At 50.3% G+C, this 16697-nt stretch overlaps 1 protein-coding gene across 4 annotated transcripts in view; it reads left to right on the plus strand.

Moving 5' to 3' along the window:
• LOC132835353 (arrestin red cell) overlaps positions 1–16697 on the plus strand; it is a 131255-nt gene that overhangs the window by 57088 nt on the left and 57470 nt on the right. The window contains exon 1 of one of the 4 annotated variants that reach the window (XM_060854807.1): positions 6756–6782. The exons of the other annotated variants lie outside the window; for them this stretch is intronic. Coding sequence (XP_060710790.1) covers positions 6778–6782 — 5 coding nt within the window. The 5' untranslated portion in view covers positions 6756–6777. Of the gene's footprint in view, positions 1–6755; positions 6783–16697 lie in introns of those variants that run through there. 4 annotated transcript variants of the gene reach the window in all.

The raw sequence follows: 16697 nt of genomic DNA on the forward strand, positions 1-16697 counted from the left end.
TCCCACCCCACTCCTCCTCTCTCCCTCACTCCCTAACCCCCACACTTCCCTTGTCCTTTCTCACTTGCCCCCACTCACCCCCACTCCTCCCACCCTCACTCCCTCTTGTTACACCCCCCCAACTCATCTCGCGCCTCCCCCACATTCCACTCGCCCTGTCCTGCCTCGCCCACCCCCCCACTCCCTAGCTTCCACCCACCCTTCCACCACCACCCTCCTCTCGTCCTCGCTACCTCCCTCCAGTCCCCACTCTCCTCTCCCTCACTTTGACCCCTTATCCCCCACCTCTCCTCTCGCCCTCGCTCACTCCCTACATTCCCCATCTCTCCCTTCCCCCCCCCCCTCCTCTCACCCTCACTGCCTCCCTCCAAACCTCCACTCCCCTCTCCCTCGTTTCCGCCACCCTCCGTTACCCCACCCCTCCCTCACTCCACCCCCTACCTTATGACTAGGGTAGAGTAGTTGGAGGAGTGATCTAACTGAAGTGTGTAAGGTTCTTGGTGCAGGAGTGGGCTAGATACTGGCAAGGTACCTCTTTGCACTTTGCCCTCTGCCCCTTCAACTGGCAATCTGAAAGCCGGGTGTTTGGCAACACAACGTTCCAGGTGGAGATGGGAGGCAAATTGTTTCCACGTGGGAATGTGGTGGACCTTTTTGGAATTCTCTACCCGAGGCGATTGGTGAAGTTCACTACCCTCCCCTCCCCTATCAGCGTTCCGCAAGGACCACTCCCTTCGTGACTCCCTTGTCAGATCCACACCCCCCACCAACCCAACCTCCACCCCCGGCACCTTCCCCTGCAACCGCAGGAAATGTAAAACTTGCGCCCACACCTCCACACTCACTTCCCTCCAAGGCCCCAAGGGATCCTTCCATATCCGCCACAAGTTCACCTGTACCTCCACACACATCATCTATTGCATCCGCTGCACCCGATGTGGCCTCCTCTATATTGGTGAGACAGGCCGCTTACTTGCGGAACGCTTCAGAGAACACCTCTGGGCCGCCCGAACCAACCAACCCAATCACCCCGTGGCTCAACACTTTAACTCCCCCTCCCACTCCACCGAGGACATGCAGGTCCTTGGACTCCTTCACCGGCAGAACACAACTACACGACGGCTGGAGGAGGAGCGCCTCATCTTCCGCCTGGGAACCCTCCAACCACAAGGTATGAATTCAGATTTCTCCAGCTTCCTCATTTCCCCTCCCCCCACCTTGTCTCAGTCGGTTCCCTCAACTCAGCACCGCCTTCCTAACCTGCAATCCTCTTCCTGACCTCTCCGCCCCCACCCCACTCCGGCCTATCACCCTCACCTTGACCTCCTTCCACCTATCCCACCTCCATCGCCCCTCCCCCTAGTCCCTCCTCCCTACCTTTTATCTCAGCCTGCTTGGCTCTCTCTCTTATTCCTGATGAAGGGCTTATGCTCGAAACGTCGAATTCTCTATTCCTGAGATGCTGCCTAACCTGCTGTGCTTTGACCAGCAACATATTTGCAGCTGTGATCTCCAGCATCTGCAGACCTCATTTTTTACTCGAAGTTCACTCTCTGTCTATATTCAAAGCCCTGCTCAGTGGGGACTTTGGGAAACAGGGAAGGCAGAGCTGAGCTGTTGCTCTGACAGTGTTCAGTGAGCTCAGCTTGGATGGGTTACTCTCCATCCCGTCTCCTGTTCCGAGTCCAACCTGAGACGAGTTGACACCGTGCCAACAAAGATCTTTCTCAATTGTTGTGTGTCCCCTCAACCCGATGCGATCTATCACTGTCTGGGCTGAGACACTTTCCAATTACTTTGAGTATAAGCCAGCGTGGTGTTAAAGGCCAATAAATTGCTTTTAATTGTTTCCATCGTTTCTGTCGAAGTGAATAATTACTCAGCGCACGCAACCCTATGCTGATGCACAAACCTGACCCATCCAAAACACTCTGCTCGCTGATGTGAAAGATGGCTGCAGTATGGCTTGACTTAGTTCTGGGGCGTTAAGGGATCTCGAGGTATGCTGGTAGTGTCCCTCCCTCTGGGCTGGGCGACCTTTGTTCAAGACCCTCCCCCCGAGGCAATTCTCTTTGGAAAGTCACTAATGGATCTTCTACTGCCATGCGTCAGACAGAGTACTGGGAGATCCCTATTCGACCTCCCATTCACCAGAGGCGTCTCATAAGCTGGGTTTAAAATATTTCTGAGGCCACCCTTCAGTTGCGTTTCTGGGCCCCATAGCCGTGAGGTGAGCGGGGAGAACATACCCTCCCTTTGAGGGAGTTTGATTCAGCAGCAAGTTAGCCTAGCCAGACTCCAGGTTTGAAGTGAAGAGAAACCATTCTAGTCATGCCAAAAACGTCCACATCCTGTGACCCAGTGAGGTCACAGAGCGACGGGTTGGCCCGGTGCTAGTTCCTGTACTTCTTTGCCAGAAGCTCTGGTCAGTGAGTTTTGAGAAAGTTTGTAGCTTGGGTTGAGGTGCTGGATGTAAGGTTGCTCGCTGAGCTGGAAGGCGCGTTTTCAGACATTTCATCGCCATGACGAGATAACATCTTCAGTGAGGCTCCGGATGATGATGTTACCTAGTATGATGACGAAACGTCTGAAACTTCCAGCTCAGCGAGCAACCCTACGTCTAGAAGCTGTAGTGTTCGATTTCCTATCTCGGGAAAGGGATGGATTTAAGTTTTGTTTTTACTTTTGGATATTGTGACGGTGCAATTTTGCCTTTAACTGCTAACGATTCCCGAAGAGTGCGAGACTCTTAATGGTACGCTGTTCCAATAGGTACAAGTCCCACCTGTATAGCAAAACAATAACATTTAGTCTCTCGAAAGTACAGCCAGGTTACGTCTTCCTGAACTCTGTGTCTTCTCCCCTGATCCTTCGGTCAGGAAGGCCTTTTCCCTGTAGGTGCATCTGTCAGGAATTTAGTTGGTGTGTCACGGTGCCACGGTAAATAGATGGTGCTTTCTCAAAGAGCTGAGAGCTGTTATCTCTTAACAGGTGTCAGGGCCATGTCCCGTGACCCATTAAGAAGACAGTGTCTAGTTGGCACAGTGGTAGTTTCCCTACCAGAAACCCTGGTGTTCCATTTTCACCCTCCGGGAAGGGATTACTTAACCATATTTTTGTTTTTGAGATATTACGTTGGCATCGAGGGGCAAGCACTACATGAAACGTTGTGCTTTTGGGAAGTTGGATTTTGGATGATGGTGGCGACTTCCAATTGCACAAATACTTTTAGGAGAAAATAGATTTTTTTTTGAGCAGTAAAGGAATTAAGGGTCAGGATGAGCAGGACAGCAAGTGGAGCTGAGTTCATGAAAGGATCAGCCGTGATCCTGTTGAATGGCGGAGCAGGTTTAAGGGGCCGAATGGCCCACTCCTGATCCTGTTCCTCGTGAGATCAGGAAAGTTGGGGGGTAGTGGGGCTAACCAGACTGCTCTTGTTGAAAAGCTGGGGTTTGCTTTAAAGGGGTCAAATGAGCCATTTCTCCTTTGTACCGATCTGACATTCTATAATTCTATGGTTTGACTAATGAGACATCCCTCAATGAGAACTTGACACAAAGCTTTGACTGAGAGTTCTATCTTGCAAATTGGCAGCGTTTATCAACCAGCTTGACCACCAACTCCTGCTGATCCTATTTGAATTCCATCTCTATACTTGGTGCATGTTAACTCCGAGTCAGTGCATAGACCTGTTTTATTCTGCACTGGTGGGGACAGGTCTGTCAGTGTATAACACTGGGGTACAGTACTGGTGGGGACAGGTCTGTCCCTGTCTAACACCGGGGTACAGTACTGGTGGGGACAGGTCTGTCAGTGTATAACACTGGGGTACAGTACTGGTGGGGACAGGTCTGTCACTGTGTAACACTGGGGTACAGTACTGGTGGGGACAGGTCTGTCACTGTATAACACTGGGGTACAGTACTGGTGGGGACAGGTCAGTCACTATATAGTACTGGGGTACAGTACTGGTGGGGACAGGTCTGTCCTTATGTAACACTGGGGTACAGTACTGATGGAGGACAGGTCTGCCACTGTATAACACTGGGGTACAGTACTGGTGGGGACAGGTCTGTCACTATATAGTACTGGGGTACAGTACTGGTGGGGACAGATCTGTTGCTGTATAACACCGGGGTACAGTACTGGTGGGGACAGGTCTGTCACTGTGTAACGCTGGGGTACAGTACTGGTGGGGACAGGTCTGTCACTGTATAACACTGGGGTACGGTACTGGTGGGGATAGGTTGCATTAAAATTACATTATTGTCACTGAATTCCCCACCAGAGTTCTGGGGAATGCTATTGACCAGAAACTGAACCAGACTCTCCATGTAAGCACAGTGGCTACAAGAGCAGGTCAGAGGCTGGGAATCTGCAGTGAGGAACTTACCACCTGACTCCCCAAAACCTGTGCACCATCCACAAGGCACAAGTCAGGAGAGTGTGGGATACTCCCCACTCACCCTGGATGGGAGCAGTTCCAATAACAGTCAAGAAGCTCAGAACTATCCAGGGATAAAAGCAGCCCCAGCTTAATTGGTGCCACATCCACCCTCTCCATCGCTGACGCTCAGTAGCAGCAGTGTGTACCATCAGCAACTCACCAAATATCCTCAGACAGCACCTTCTAAACCCACAACCACTTCCATCTCGAAGGAAGAGGGCTGCAGATACATGGGAACACCAGTCCCTGCAAATTCCCCTCCCAGCCCTTCACCATCCTGACCTTGAAATATATCGGTCGTTCCTTCAGTGTCGCTGGGTCAGAATCTGGGACTCCCTCCCTAACGGCGATGTGTGGGTGTCCCTACACCACACAGGACTGCAGCGGTTTAAGAAGGAAGAATTTTACTCAGCAAGTTGAGTGTTATTAGTGTGATGTCTACAGAAAACAAGAGCAAGGTGACTGGATTAAATAAAAACAGTGCTGGAGAAACTTAGCACAGTTGGGCAGCATCTATGGGAGAAACCGAGAGACAGTTAACCTTTCGAGTCTGGTATGACTCTTCTTCCTCACTCTAACTGAGAGCTCGCTCTTGTCCATATCGGCCTGAGGAAATGCTCAGTTCCTGTGCAAACTGAGAAACGGCTGCTTCTGGGTTGTCAGTTGTTTTATTTTTTCGAAGCTGCCCTTACACCAGCTGAGGCGGGAATGTTTGAACTTGCTCACACAGCAATTCTCTGAACAGCACCCTATCCGGACCCAGCCCCTTACCCTGTCCCTGTCACTCTGAATTTCCCACGGTCAATCCACCCCAACCTGCACATCCCTGGGCACTATGGGACAATTTAGCACGGCCAATCCACCCTAACCTACACATCCCTGGGCACTATGGGACAATTTAGTACGGCCAATCCACCCTAACCTGCACATCCCTGGGCACTATGGGACAATTTAGTACGGCCAATCCACCCTAACCTGCACACCCCTGGGCACTATGGGACAATTGAGCACAGCCAATCCACCCTAACCTGCATGTCCCCTGCACTTGAAGAAACCCAGAGCGCTTGGGAGAACCCCAGGCAGACACGGGGAGAACGTGCCAACTCTACACAGACAGTTGCTTGAGGCTGGAATTGAACCCGGGTCGCTGGTGCTGGGAGGCAGCAGTGTTAACCACTGAGCCACTGTGCTTGAATGAAAGCAAAACGCAGGGGTGATGCTGGAAATCTGAAACAAGACAGAGAATGCTGGAGAAACTCAGCAGATCTGGCAGCATCAGTGGGAGGAGAGAGAGAAACTGAGTTAAGATTTGGGGTCCAGTGACTTTTCTGTGCAGCTGTCAGTCCTGTTGAGTTTCTCCCGCAATTTCAGTTTTATGTTTCAGAACCGGGTAGCTCACTATTCTATGGTCTTGTCAGCTGGTTTGGGTAGGGGTGAACATTCTCTGTCTTAACCACCACCCGCCCACTCCATCAGGTCCTTTCACAGCCTTTGTGTGGTTTTTGACAAGATCACTTCTCGTTCCGATAAGCTCCAGTGGATCCTGGGCCCAACCTGCTTGGCCATTCCTCAGTGGATGAGCCCCTTCATCCCAGGAATTGGCTGATGCCCAACTTTTGGGCTTTGTCTCTGGACTGTGTCCCATGCAAGGACCTTCTCCTCCCCCCCCCCCCCCCCCCCAGCTCATTGTCTGGTTACATTTGGAGCACAGCCAGAGGGTTCAAGACCATGTGTGAAGAGTCACAGGATATAGCAAGCAACCACAAAGTGGGATGAGACAAATGGTTATGAGTTTGGTCGCGCTCGCGTGTGTATCGCTTTCTCACGGCACACTTCCTTTATCGTGTGATAGATGTGCAGTGGGTGGGTGTGTACTCTGAGTCTTGCCATTAGTTGATCCAACTGTCTCCAAACTGACACAAGAGACAGTTGGAGAGAAAAAAAATATAAATTGTCCCACCCTTTTTCTCATGTTTGCGTGCTTGCTCTGAGTCTCTCTCTCTCACACACACACACACACACACACACACACACACACACACACACACACACACACACACACACACACACACACACAGTGTGAGCCTCTCACTGAGCATCTATCCCTCCCCCTCCTTCTCTGGCTGTCTGTGTGAGCGTCTGTCTCTCTCTGCCTCTTGCGCTCTGTGTCTGTGTCTTGCTGTGTGTCCGTATGTGTTTTTTTTCTCTCTCACTGTCACCGTGTGGATCTATCTCTCTCGCTCTTGTGTGACTCCACCCATATAAACGCGAGCGCATCATTCTAGTATCATTCTGCCAGGACCTGTCAAACAGTGTGGTTGCATGTGAGAATGGGGTAAGTGGTTCTCATTGTTTCAGTCTCAGGATATGGGATGGGCTATTTTAGACTGAGACTAAGGAGAAATATTCTCACCCAGAGAGAGTGAGGAGATTGTTCAGCTGTACTGTCTGCCAGGGAAGGTGATGGAGAGCAAAGCATTGAACATTGAGTTTAGATCTAGCACTTGGGGCTAATGGGAACAAAGGATAGGGGAAGGGAGCAGGAGCAGGGGACTGAGTTGGGGGATCAGCTGTGATCCCATTGATTGGCTGCGCAGGTTCCAAGGGCTGAATGGCCACCTCCCTATTCCTGTTCTCAACATTTCCACAACTGTGGCTGTGGCCTTTACCCTGGGAGATGTTGGGACCTGTGGCTTTTATCTTGGCTGTGGATGTGGCTGTAGGTCTTTGGGATGCTTTTGGGATCTTCCATTTTACTGAATGCTGTTCAGCATTGCCATCTCAGAGCGCTGCCTGTCTTACAGTGATGCCAGTCTCTGTGTACATGACTGGTTGCTGCTTTAAAATGTTTGCTCCATGCTTCAATATGTCTGGCTTCCAGCTGTTTCTGCGTTTCATTTTTGTTTCGTTGTTTTGAGTCCCAAGTGCAGTGTAAACGTGACCAGCACAGAGAGTCAGCAGGAATGGGTCATGCTGCAGTAGACTCTTCAGCAGGTAAACTAGGCTGCCTGTTCCAGTACAGGACCAAGGGAGCACTGCTAAAGGAAGAGGCCATTCAGCCCGTGGAGACTACACCGATGCTCCGAAAAGCATCCCACCCAGACCCACCCTCTTACCTTATCCCTGTAGCCCTGCATCCCCCACGGCCAATCCACCCTAACCTGCACATTCCTGGGCACTATGGGACAATTTAGCATGGCCAATCCACCCTAACCTACACATCCCTGGACACTATGGGACAATTTAGCACGGCCAATCCACCCTAACCTGCACATCCCTGGGCACTATGGGACAATTTAGCACGGCCAATCCACCCTAACCTGCACATCCCTGGGCACTATGGGGTAATTTAGCACGGCCAATCCACCCTAACCTGCATGTTCCTGCACCCACCAAAGATCTTTGGCTGGGTGGGGTGGGGCCGATCTTGCACGTGACCCTGGCAAACCCCCCAACAGCAAATTGATCAGGACCTGGGTAATCTGTGCCATCTTAGTTGAGCGATGGTCCGGTTGGTAAGAAATCCATCCCATGTTGACTTCTGAAAGAGTTGCCGCAACATTTTTTTTCTTAAAACGAAATGGCGAAACACATTTGTCCGCGGGAGCCCTGAGGCAGCACTGGGGAGCGAAGCAGAATATCTGCATGAATAAACTCTGGAAATTGCTGGAGAAACTCAGCAGGGTTTGGCGACATCTGTGGAGTGAGGGAAAAGAGAGTTAATGTTCTGATCCTTCTTCAGAGCTGATTGCAGCTGGGAAATGGCTGGTGTATGTGCGAGAGAGGGAGGTGGACCCGAGAGAGAGAGAGAGAGAGAGAGAAAAGTAGGTGGACAGCTACAGGAGTGGGGTCAGGGTCAGCCTGAGAGAATCAGTAGCTGCTAATGTGTCGCTGACTCGGAGGCAGCCCTGCTAACCTCTGAGCCACTCTGCTGCCCAGAATTAGATTGCCATCAGGTAAAAGGCACTCAGGTCTTGTGGGTTTGCATTAGATTACCTTCCAAACCCACAACCACTTCTGTCAAGTAGGACAACGGCAGCCGATACATAGGAACTCCACCCCACCCCTCCTGCAAGTTCCCCTCCGACCCCTTCACCATCCCGACTTGGAAATATATCGGCTGTTCCTTCAGCGTCGCTCGGTCAGAATCCTGGCTCTCCCTCCCTCACAGCGCTGTGTGGGTGTCCCTCCAGCACATGGACTGCAACGACTCAAAGAGGCAGTTCACCCCACCCTCTCAAGGGGGCAATTAATGCTGAGCGTACCCAGCAACACTCGGGTCTCATGAATCAGCGCAAATTAAATTGCAACTTGGAAATTGTTGCATCTTTGTTAGAACTTCTGTTGTTCCTAGAATCCCCACAGTGTGGGTACAGGCCCTTCAGCCCAACAAGTCCACCCTGACCCAATCCCCTCCATTTACTCTGACCTACACATCCCTGATCACTGTAATTTAGCACGGCTAATCCACCCTAACCTACACACCTTTGGACTGTGGGAGGAAATTGGAGCACTCGCAGGGTGCTCGCACTGACACTGGGAGAATGTGCAAACTTCACACAGGCAGTCGTCCAAGGCCAGAATCGAACTCTGGCTCCCTGATGCTGTGAGACAGCAGTGCTAACCATTGAGCCACCGTGCTGCTTGGTTAAAGCATGAGTAAGTGTCAGTGTTTGTGGGTAATAATCTTCTGGGAAAGGCTACTGCAGAGCTCAAAACTATCGCCGTCAACTCAACCGACCCTCTGCACCCCACGAGGGGGAGGTGTGAAGGTGTCAACTCCTCTGAATTCTCCACCACCCCCACTCCACCCCACTCCAAGGTATCACCCCCCCCCCCCCCCCCAAGTCTCACAGCATGGGCGACAGTGATTCAAGAAGGCAGCTCACCACCACCTTCTCAAGGGCAACTGGGGACAGGCAATGAGTGCTGTCACTGCCTGAGACACCCACATCCACTCAATGAATGTCAGACAAAAGGAAAGGGTCACCTATTTAAGACCAAGATGAGGAAGAACTACCTTTGTCTGAAGAGGGGAGTGAATCTGTGGATGGAACTTAGCGTGGTGACGAAACATCTGAGAACAAACCTACCAGCTCAGTGAGCAAGCGTACAACCTGAACCTCAAGCTGAGCTACAAATCTTCAAAATCACAATCCGGGGCATTCTTTACTGCAGAGTGCTGTTGAGGGTTAGGTCTTATATTTTTTTTTAGTGGGACATGGGTGTTGCTGACTGGGACCAGCATTCATTGCTCGTCTCTAGTTGCCCCTTGAGAAGATGGGGGTGAGCTGCTGCCTTGAACCGCTGCAGTCCACCTGCTGTGGGTTAACCCGCAGTGTCATCAGGGAGGGAATTCCAGGATATCGACCCAGCAACCGTGAAGGAACGGCCGTACGTTTCCAAGGATGGTGAGTAGATCAGAGAGGAACTTGTAGGGGGTGGTGTTCCCATGTACGTGCTGCCCTTCTTCCTTCAAGACACAAGAGGTCAGGGGTTTGAAAGCAGCATGGAAACAGACCCTTTCTTCCAACATGTCCATGCTGACCAGATATCCTAAATTAACCTAGTCCCATTTGCCAGCATTTGGCCCATATCCCTCCCAACCCTTCCTATTCATGTACCCATCCAGATGCCTTTTAAATGTTGTAAATGTACCAGCATCCACCACTTCCTCTGGCAGCTCGTTCCACACAAGCACCACCCTCTGGGGGGAAAAAGTTGCCCTTCAGGCCCCTATCCCATCTCCCCTTAAACCTATGTCCTCTTGCTTTGGACTTGTCTAAAGGGTAGGGTGGGGAGCAATCCTTGTCTCTTTACCCTCTCCATGCTCTCATCCCTCAGCCTGCAATGAACCAGTAGACATGGCCCCTCATATTGCTTGTAAAAAGGTACGAGGTTCCCAAATGGAACTCGTTCACACCCCAGGGACTGCCTGCATCCTCAAGGTCACATGCTGTGATAGTGATTATATCACCTTCAAGGTACTGAGAGGCCTAGAGTCAGAGGGGTCATACAGCATGTTTCCACGCACGTGATACAGCAGTGAATGTACAAGACAGACCCTTCAAATAAAAAAAAACAGAAGTTCACCATATTTTCAAGCCACTCACGTTGAGCATCCTGCCCGGGGCATCTGATCGCAGTGTGCATTTGATTTTGCTTCTTAAAGTCTCAGTAACCCTGCCCTCTGGAGAGTGTGTGTGTGTGTGGCAATGCAGCATCTGATGCTCTGGAATAAAGGTGCAGTTGTTTCATGAACTAGGCTCTCTATTGAGAAAGGGCGATGGGGAACGAATGCAGGGGCGATGTTTTCACATGTTATCTCAGAGTTTTTACAGACTCTGTTCCGTTGCAGCGTGCAACAGAATGAGTCGGAATGTTGGAGCAGTCTGATCCTTGATTATGATGGCCAGTGTTCTGTAGGATGTGATCCTCCGAACATGTTTAAAGCAGTTTTTCTTCTGTGCGCACGTGTGTAAACTTGTCAGGTATCTGTGGCTTTCTAAGTAGATACAGCAAACTTTGCTTTAACTGGCACTCTTGATTAAACCGGCAAGAATTACTTACCTCAAGCACTGCAAAGTTTACTGGATTATTCTGACCGATTGTTAGTTTTGTTTTATTGATCTCGCTATCAATGGTGTTGGAATGGCCATATGAAATACTAACACCTGATTCAATTCCGAGTCACTTTCTCCGAGTAGTCTGGTGAGGGTGAGAGTGAGAAGGCTCTCTGCCAGTAAGTTTTATTTTAGGCAAAAGTGTATTATTATTTAAGTGACTTCGGCTGTGATGTGTATTCCCCCTGCATTGTACTTCTATTTCTTGGGGTGTGTTTTTGTTTTCCATTGAAATGGAGTCCCAGGTCAACAGGGTAGTAAAGAAGGTGTTTGGTACACTTGTTGTCATTGGTCAGAGCATTGAGTACAAGGGTTGGGAGGTCATGTTACGGCTGTACAGGATATTGTTTCGGCCACTTTTGGAATATTGTGTTCAATTCTGATCTCCCTCCTATTGGAAGGATGTTGTGAAACTTGAAAGGGTGCAGAAATGATTTACACGGATGTTGTCGGGGTTGGAGGATTTGAGCTACAGGGAGAATAGGCTGGGGCTGTTTTCCCTGGAGTGTCGGAGACTGAGGGGTGACCTTTATAGAGGTTTATAAACTCATGAGGAGCATGGATAGGATAAATAGGCAATGTCATTTCCCTGGGGTTGGGGAGTCCAGAACTAGAGGGCATAGGTTTAGGGTGAGAGGAGAAAGATATAAAAGAGACCCACGGGGCAACTTTTTCACACAGAGGGTGGTACGTGTATGGAATGAGCTGCCAGAGGAAGTGGTGGAGGCTGGTACAATGACCCCATTTAAAAGGCATCTGGATGGGTATATGAATAGATTTAGATCAGATTAGATTCTGGAAATGGGCCCTTCAGCCCAACAAGTCGACACCAACCCTCTGAAGATTAACCCAACCAGACCCATTTCCCTCTGACTAATGCGCCTAACACTCTGGGTAATTTAGCACGGCCAATTCACCTGGTCTGCACGTCTTTGGATTGAGGGGGGAAACCGGAGCACCCGGAAGAAACCCACGAGGAGAACGTGCAAACTCCACACAGTCAGTCGCCCGAGGTGTGGGTTGAACCTAGGTCCCTGGCGCTGTGAGGCAGCAGTGCTAACTACAGAGCCACTGTGAACAGGAAAGATTGAGAGGGATATGGGCCAGGTGCTGGCAAGTGGGACTAGATTGGGTTGGGACATCTGGTCAGCGTGGATGCATTGGGCCGAAGGGTCTGTTTCCGTGCAGTACCTCTCTCTCTCTGACTCTAGCTTATCCAGAATGTTTATGGCGCACTCCTGTTCTCGTAATTATTAAAATTACGAGCAGAAAAGGCGAAAGTAAGGATGCGATGTTTAAGTGAATTGTTGGTTTTTGTTTGTGTGGGAGCAGCACCTCCAATTCTGAACCGCGCGTTGCTTTATATCTTTGGAAGGACATCAGAATGGGACTGTAGATGTTATGGAGAAGGCTGCAGGGGTTAGAGACTACAGTAAACTGGGCTTGTTCTTTCAGTAGACTTGCTTAAGCTACAAAACCCACTGGTCAGACCACAGCTGGGAAAGCTGTGAACTATTTTTGGGGCTACGTATCATAAGGAAAGATAGATTGCTGTAAGAGGCAGTCCAGAGAACGTTTCACTCGGCTGATCCCAGGGATGGAGAGAGCGTTTCATGAGGAGAGGTTGAGTAGGCACCTATTGGAGTTTTGAAGAATGAGAGGTGACCTTATTGAAACGTACAAGGGGGCTGGAATTGTGGGCAGGGTGGGGTGGGGGAGAGGTTGTTTCCCCTTGTGGGAGAGTCTACACTTAACGGCGCTGAGGTGGCGAGGTTTGGAAACGTCAGGTTCCTCAGAATGACAACAGCCAACAATTTGTCCTGGACCCCACCATGCAACGATCAAGAGGTCAACATCAACGCCATCTTTTCCTCAGGCAGCTCACAAAGTTTGGCATGTCCATGAGGACCCTCACCGACTTGTACAGACGCACCATAGAAAGCATACTGCCCTGGTGCATAACGGCCTGCGACAGTAACTGCTCTGCCCAGGCCCGTGAGAAACTGCAGAAGGTTGTGTGCACAGCCCAGACCATCCGGGAGCCTGCCGTTCATACTTCTTGTTCCTGCAGAAAGATCGCAAACATCATGAAAGACTCCTCCCTCCCTGGTAACGCTGCACCGCTGTCTCTATCTGTGTGTGTGTCTTCCTCTGCCCCTTCTGCCCGCGCTCTCCCCGTTTTCTCAAACCACCAGCACAGAGGCAATGGGCTGTTGGGTCCCTTTTTGCACAGCTTGACCATATGATCCACTCCTGCCCCCTCGGTCGGATCTGGGTGGACAGGCTCGGTCGTTACCAGTTGTTTTATTATGGTGGTGTTGGAGGAAGAGAGAATTGGGGGGGCAGTGCAGCAGAGACAGAAATAACCTGCCATGATGTAGCACCTTTAGCCAGCACGCAGATGTTCACAAGTTGCTGCTGTAAGGTCAAAAGCGCAATGGCCTCATCTCACACAGCAAGATCCCACAAACACCAAGGTGATCACGACCTGATTACATTTTCTCTTTTTTTTCTCTCTGACGAAGCAAGGTGGCTTAAGGGATTAATATTGTGTTTGTGGCTATGGGAGTAAGTCTGTCCCTCTCTCTCTGTCTTTGTCTCTCTCTCTCTCTCTCTCTCTCTCTCTGTGTCTCTGTCTTTCTGTGTGTGTGTGTGTGTGTGTGTGTGTGTCTTTCTGTGTCTCTCCCTGTTTCTGTCTGTGTGTCTGTCTCTCTGTCTGTGTCACACTGTGTTGCTCTATCTGTGTCACGCTCAGCGTGTCTGTCTCTCTGTGTATGTGTATATTGATTCTGGATGAACATAGCTGTACCTCAGACACTAAACAAGCTTGACGAAACACACATGTTTTGGAAAAGAAAATTAAGCCCTTAAAATACTTGCAATGACGCACGGGCTGGTGTTGTTTTCACCAGGAGCATGTAGTCCCATCAACTTCATAGTGACACAGAAATGGCGCAGACTGACAAGAAACAGCTGATCCCATTCCAGCACTCGACAACAATCACAGCATCGTAACTGGACACATCCCTCCCTCCCTCCCCATTCATCGGCTGTGCAAACTCCTGGGGGGTGGGGGAAGGCTTAGCGAAAGACTTGCGTTTATGTAGTGCCTTTCACAACCAGTGAGCTTTGCTGAGCATTTTGTGGCCAGTGAAGTGCTTTCTGAAGTGTAATGACTGCTACACCACGCTGACAGTAATCTAGAGACCCCAGACTAGGAGCAGTCCGCAGACAAGAAATTACTTTGACAGGTTCGAGCCCCGGCCACAGCCGCTAGTGGGGTTTAAATTCTGAGGCTTAAATCTCCCTGGTGGTCTAGTGGGTAGGATTCGGCGCTTTCACCGCTGCGGCCCGGGTTCTATTCCCGGTCCGGGAAGCAATTTTCAGTGGATATTTTAATCTCCCTGGGGGTTTAAATTCTGAATCAATCCTCAATTTTGAACAAAACTTTTAATCTAACAGTGTATGAGTTGGGGCGTTATGTTGAGGTTGTACAGGACATTAGTGAGGCCTCTTCTGGAATACTGTGTCCAGTTTTGAGTGCCCTGCTATAAGAAGTATATTATTAAGCTTGGAGGGGGTTGAGAAGAGATTTACCAGGATGCTACTGGGAATGGAGGGTTTGAGCTATAGGGAGAGGTTAAATAGGCTGGGACGTTTTTCCCTGGAGCATCAGAGGCCTGAGGGGTTTATAAAATCACGAGGGGCATGGGTAGGATAAATAGACAAGGTGGGGTGGGGGAGCCCAGAACTAGAGGGGTATAGGTTTAAGGTGAGAGGGGGAAGCTTTAAAAGGGACCTAAGGGGCAACTTTTTCACGCAGATGTGGATGTGGTGGAGGCTGGTACAATAACAACATTTAACAGGCACCTGGATGGGTATATGAATAGGAAGGGTTTAGAGGGATATGGGCTAAGTGCAGACAAAGGGACTGGATTAACCAGGTCTGGTCGGACCGAAGGGTCTGTATCTGTACTGTACGACTCGATGACCCTTGGGCAAAGGGTGAGTGATAACACCCAGAGCACCCGTTCCGTGTGCTGTTGAGGGATACGTGTTGAACAGGACAGCCGAGGTGGTGTCCCAGTTGAACGAATGCCGGTGATGGGGTGAGCTCCAGTTACCAACCCAACCAGCGAGCTCAGGTGTAAAATGAGCAATCTCCAACCTCCCAACCTGTGAGTGGCAACTGCCTCACCCAGTGCTAACTGTCAGCTACTGGCATTTAGCAGGGACTGCACACCCCCCTTCACTCAACAACCTTTTACTTATTCTGAGATTCCCCACTTGCTCAGTCACGCATTCCCAGTAACCCCCTCACTCACTCACTAACTCATGCATGCTCCTACACACAAGCACATACGTGCACACATATACTCTCACTCTTCGTGTGTGCACACACCCCTCTGTATACCCACACACACACACCTCTGTACACATGCGCACACACACACATTTGCTGATTCTCTCACACTGACACACTTGCTCTCTCCCATCTGCACATTCAGTTTCTCTGACCCTCACACTCTCGTGTATTCAGTCACTCTCTCTCTCTCTCTCTCACATGCAAACACCTGAATACACACACTCATGTGGTCAAACTCTGTCTACCTCTCCCTCTCCTCCACGTTCTCCCTCATGCGCACACTCGTGAGGAGGGGGAACCAGGAGTGAGGGGAAAATGCAAGGTTGCTGCAGAATGCTCCCGGCAAATAGGACTCGCCTGTCGTTACATCAGAAAGGATTAGCTTTATTCGTCACGTGTGAGCACAGGGAAAGGTTTAACACGTCGCCACTTTGGACACCATTGGAGGTGCCTGGGTACAGAAAGGTCAATGCAAATTCTGAAGGATATTCTTATGGTGTGTAACGCCGTAGTACCTTTCACATCAACCAGGCAGCTCTGAGCAATCAGCAGCTGTGTGCAGCGTTGGAGATGATGAGCTAGAGTTTGCAGTGTGTGTGTGAGAGAGTGTTGACTGATCGGTAAAGATTAACTCTGCTCGCCAATCGATAGTGGCAGTCGGATCTTGTTGCACCTGTTGGAAGGGTGGGTACGGTGTGATTTTTTTTAACAGGAAGGTGTGACGGGTAGCTGCTGAGCTGTGCATAGTCCCCCGTCACCGTTTATTGTCGCTTCAACCACAAGAGCTTGTGTTGCAGAAAATGTGCTGGGCTTTTTTTTTAACTTTTGGAACTGTTGACCACTCATCTTTTTTTGTTTGCTGCTCTTTCAGCTTTACTCCCCAAAAAAACCAGTTAGAGGAGAGCAGCTGTGCATTTGCATAGCACCCCTTGTGATCCGGGAGGCTTTCATGAATTGCCTGAGCACTCTGCCTCCCGTAGATGGCAGAATCATAGAATCCCTACAGCGTGGGGGGGCCGGCCATTAGACCCAACGAGTCCACACCAACCCTTTGGGGAGCATCCCACCCTGACTCGCTCTCACTCTCCTAAGCTATCCCTATAACCCTGCATTTCCCACGGCCAAGCCACCCTAACCTACACATCCCTGGGCACTATGTGGCAACTCAGCATGGCCAACCCACCCTAACCTGCACATCCCTAAACGCTATGGGACAATTTAGCATGGCCAATCCACCCTAACCTGCACATCCCTGGGCACT

This window comes from Hemiscyllium ocellatum, chromosome 44 (assembly GCF_020745735.1).
Source record: "Hemiscyllium ocellatum isolate sHemOce1 chromosome 44, sHemOce1.pat.X.cur, whole genome shotgun sequence".
Lineage (NCBI taxonomy): Eukaryota > Metazoa > Chordata > Chondrichthyes > Orectolobiformes > Hemiscylliidae > Hemiscyllium > Hemiscyllium ocellatum.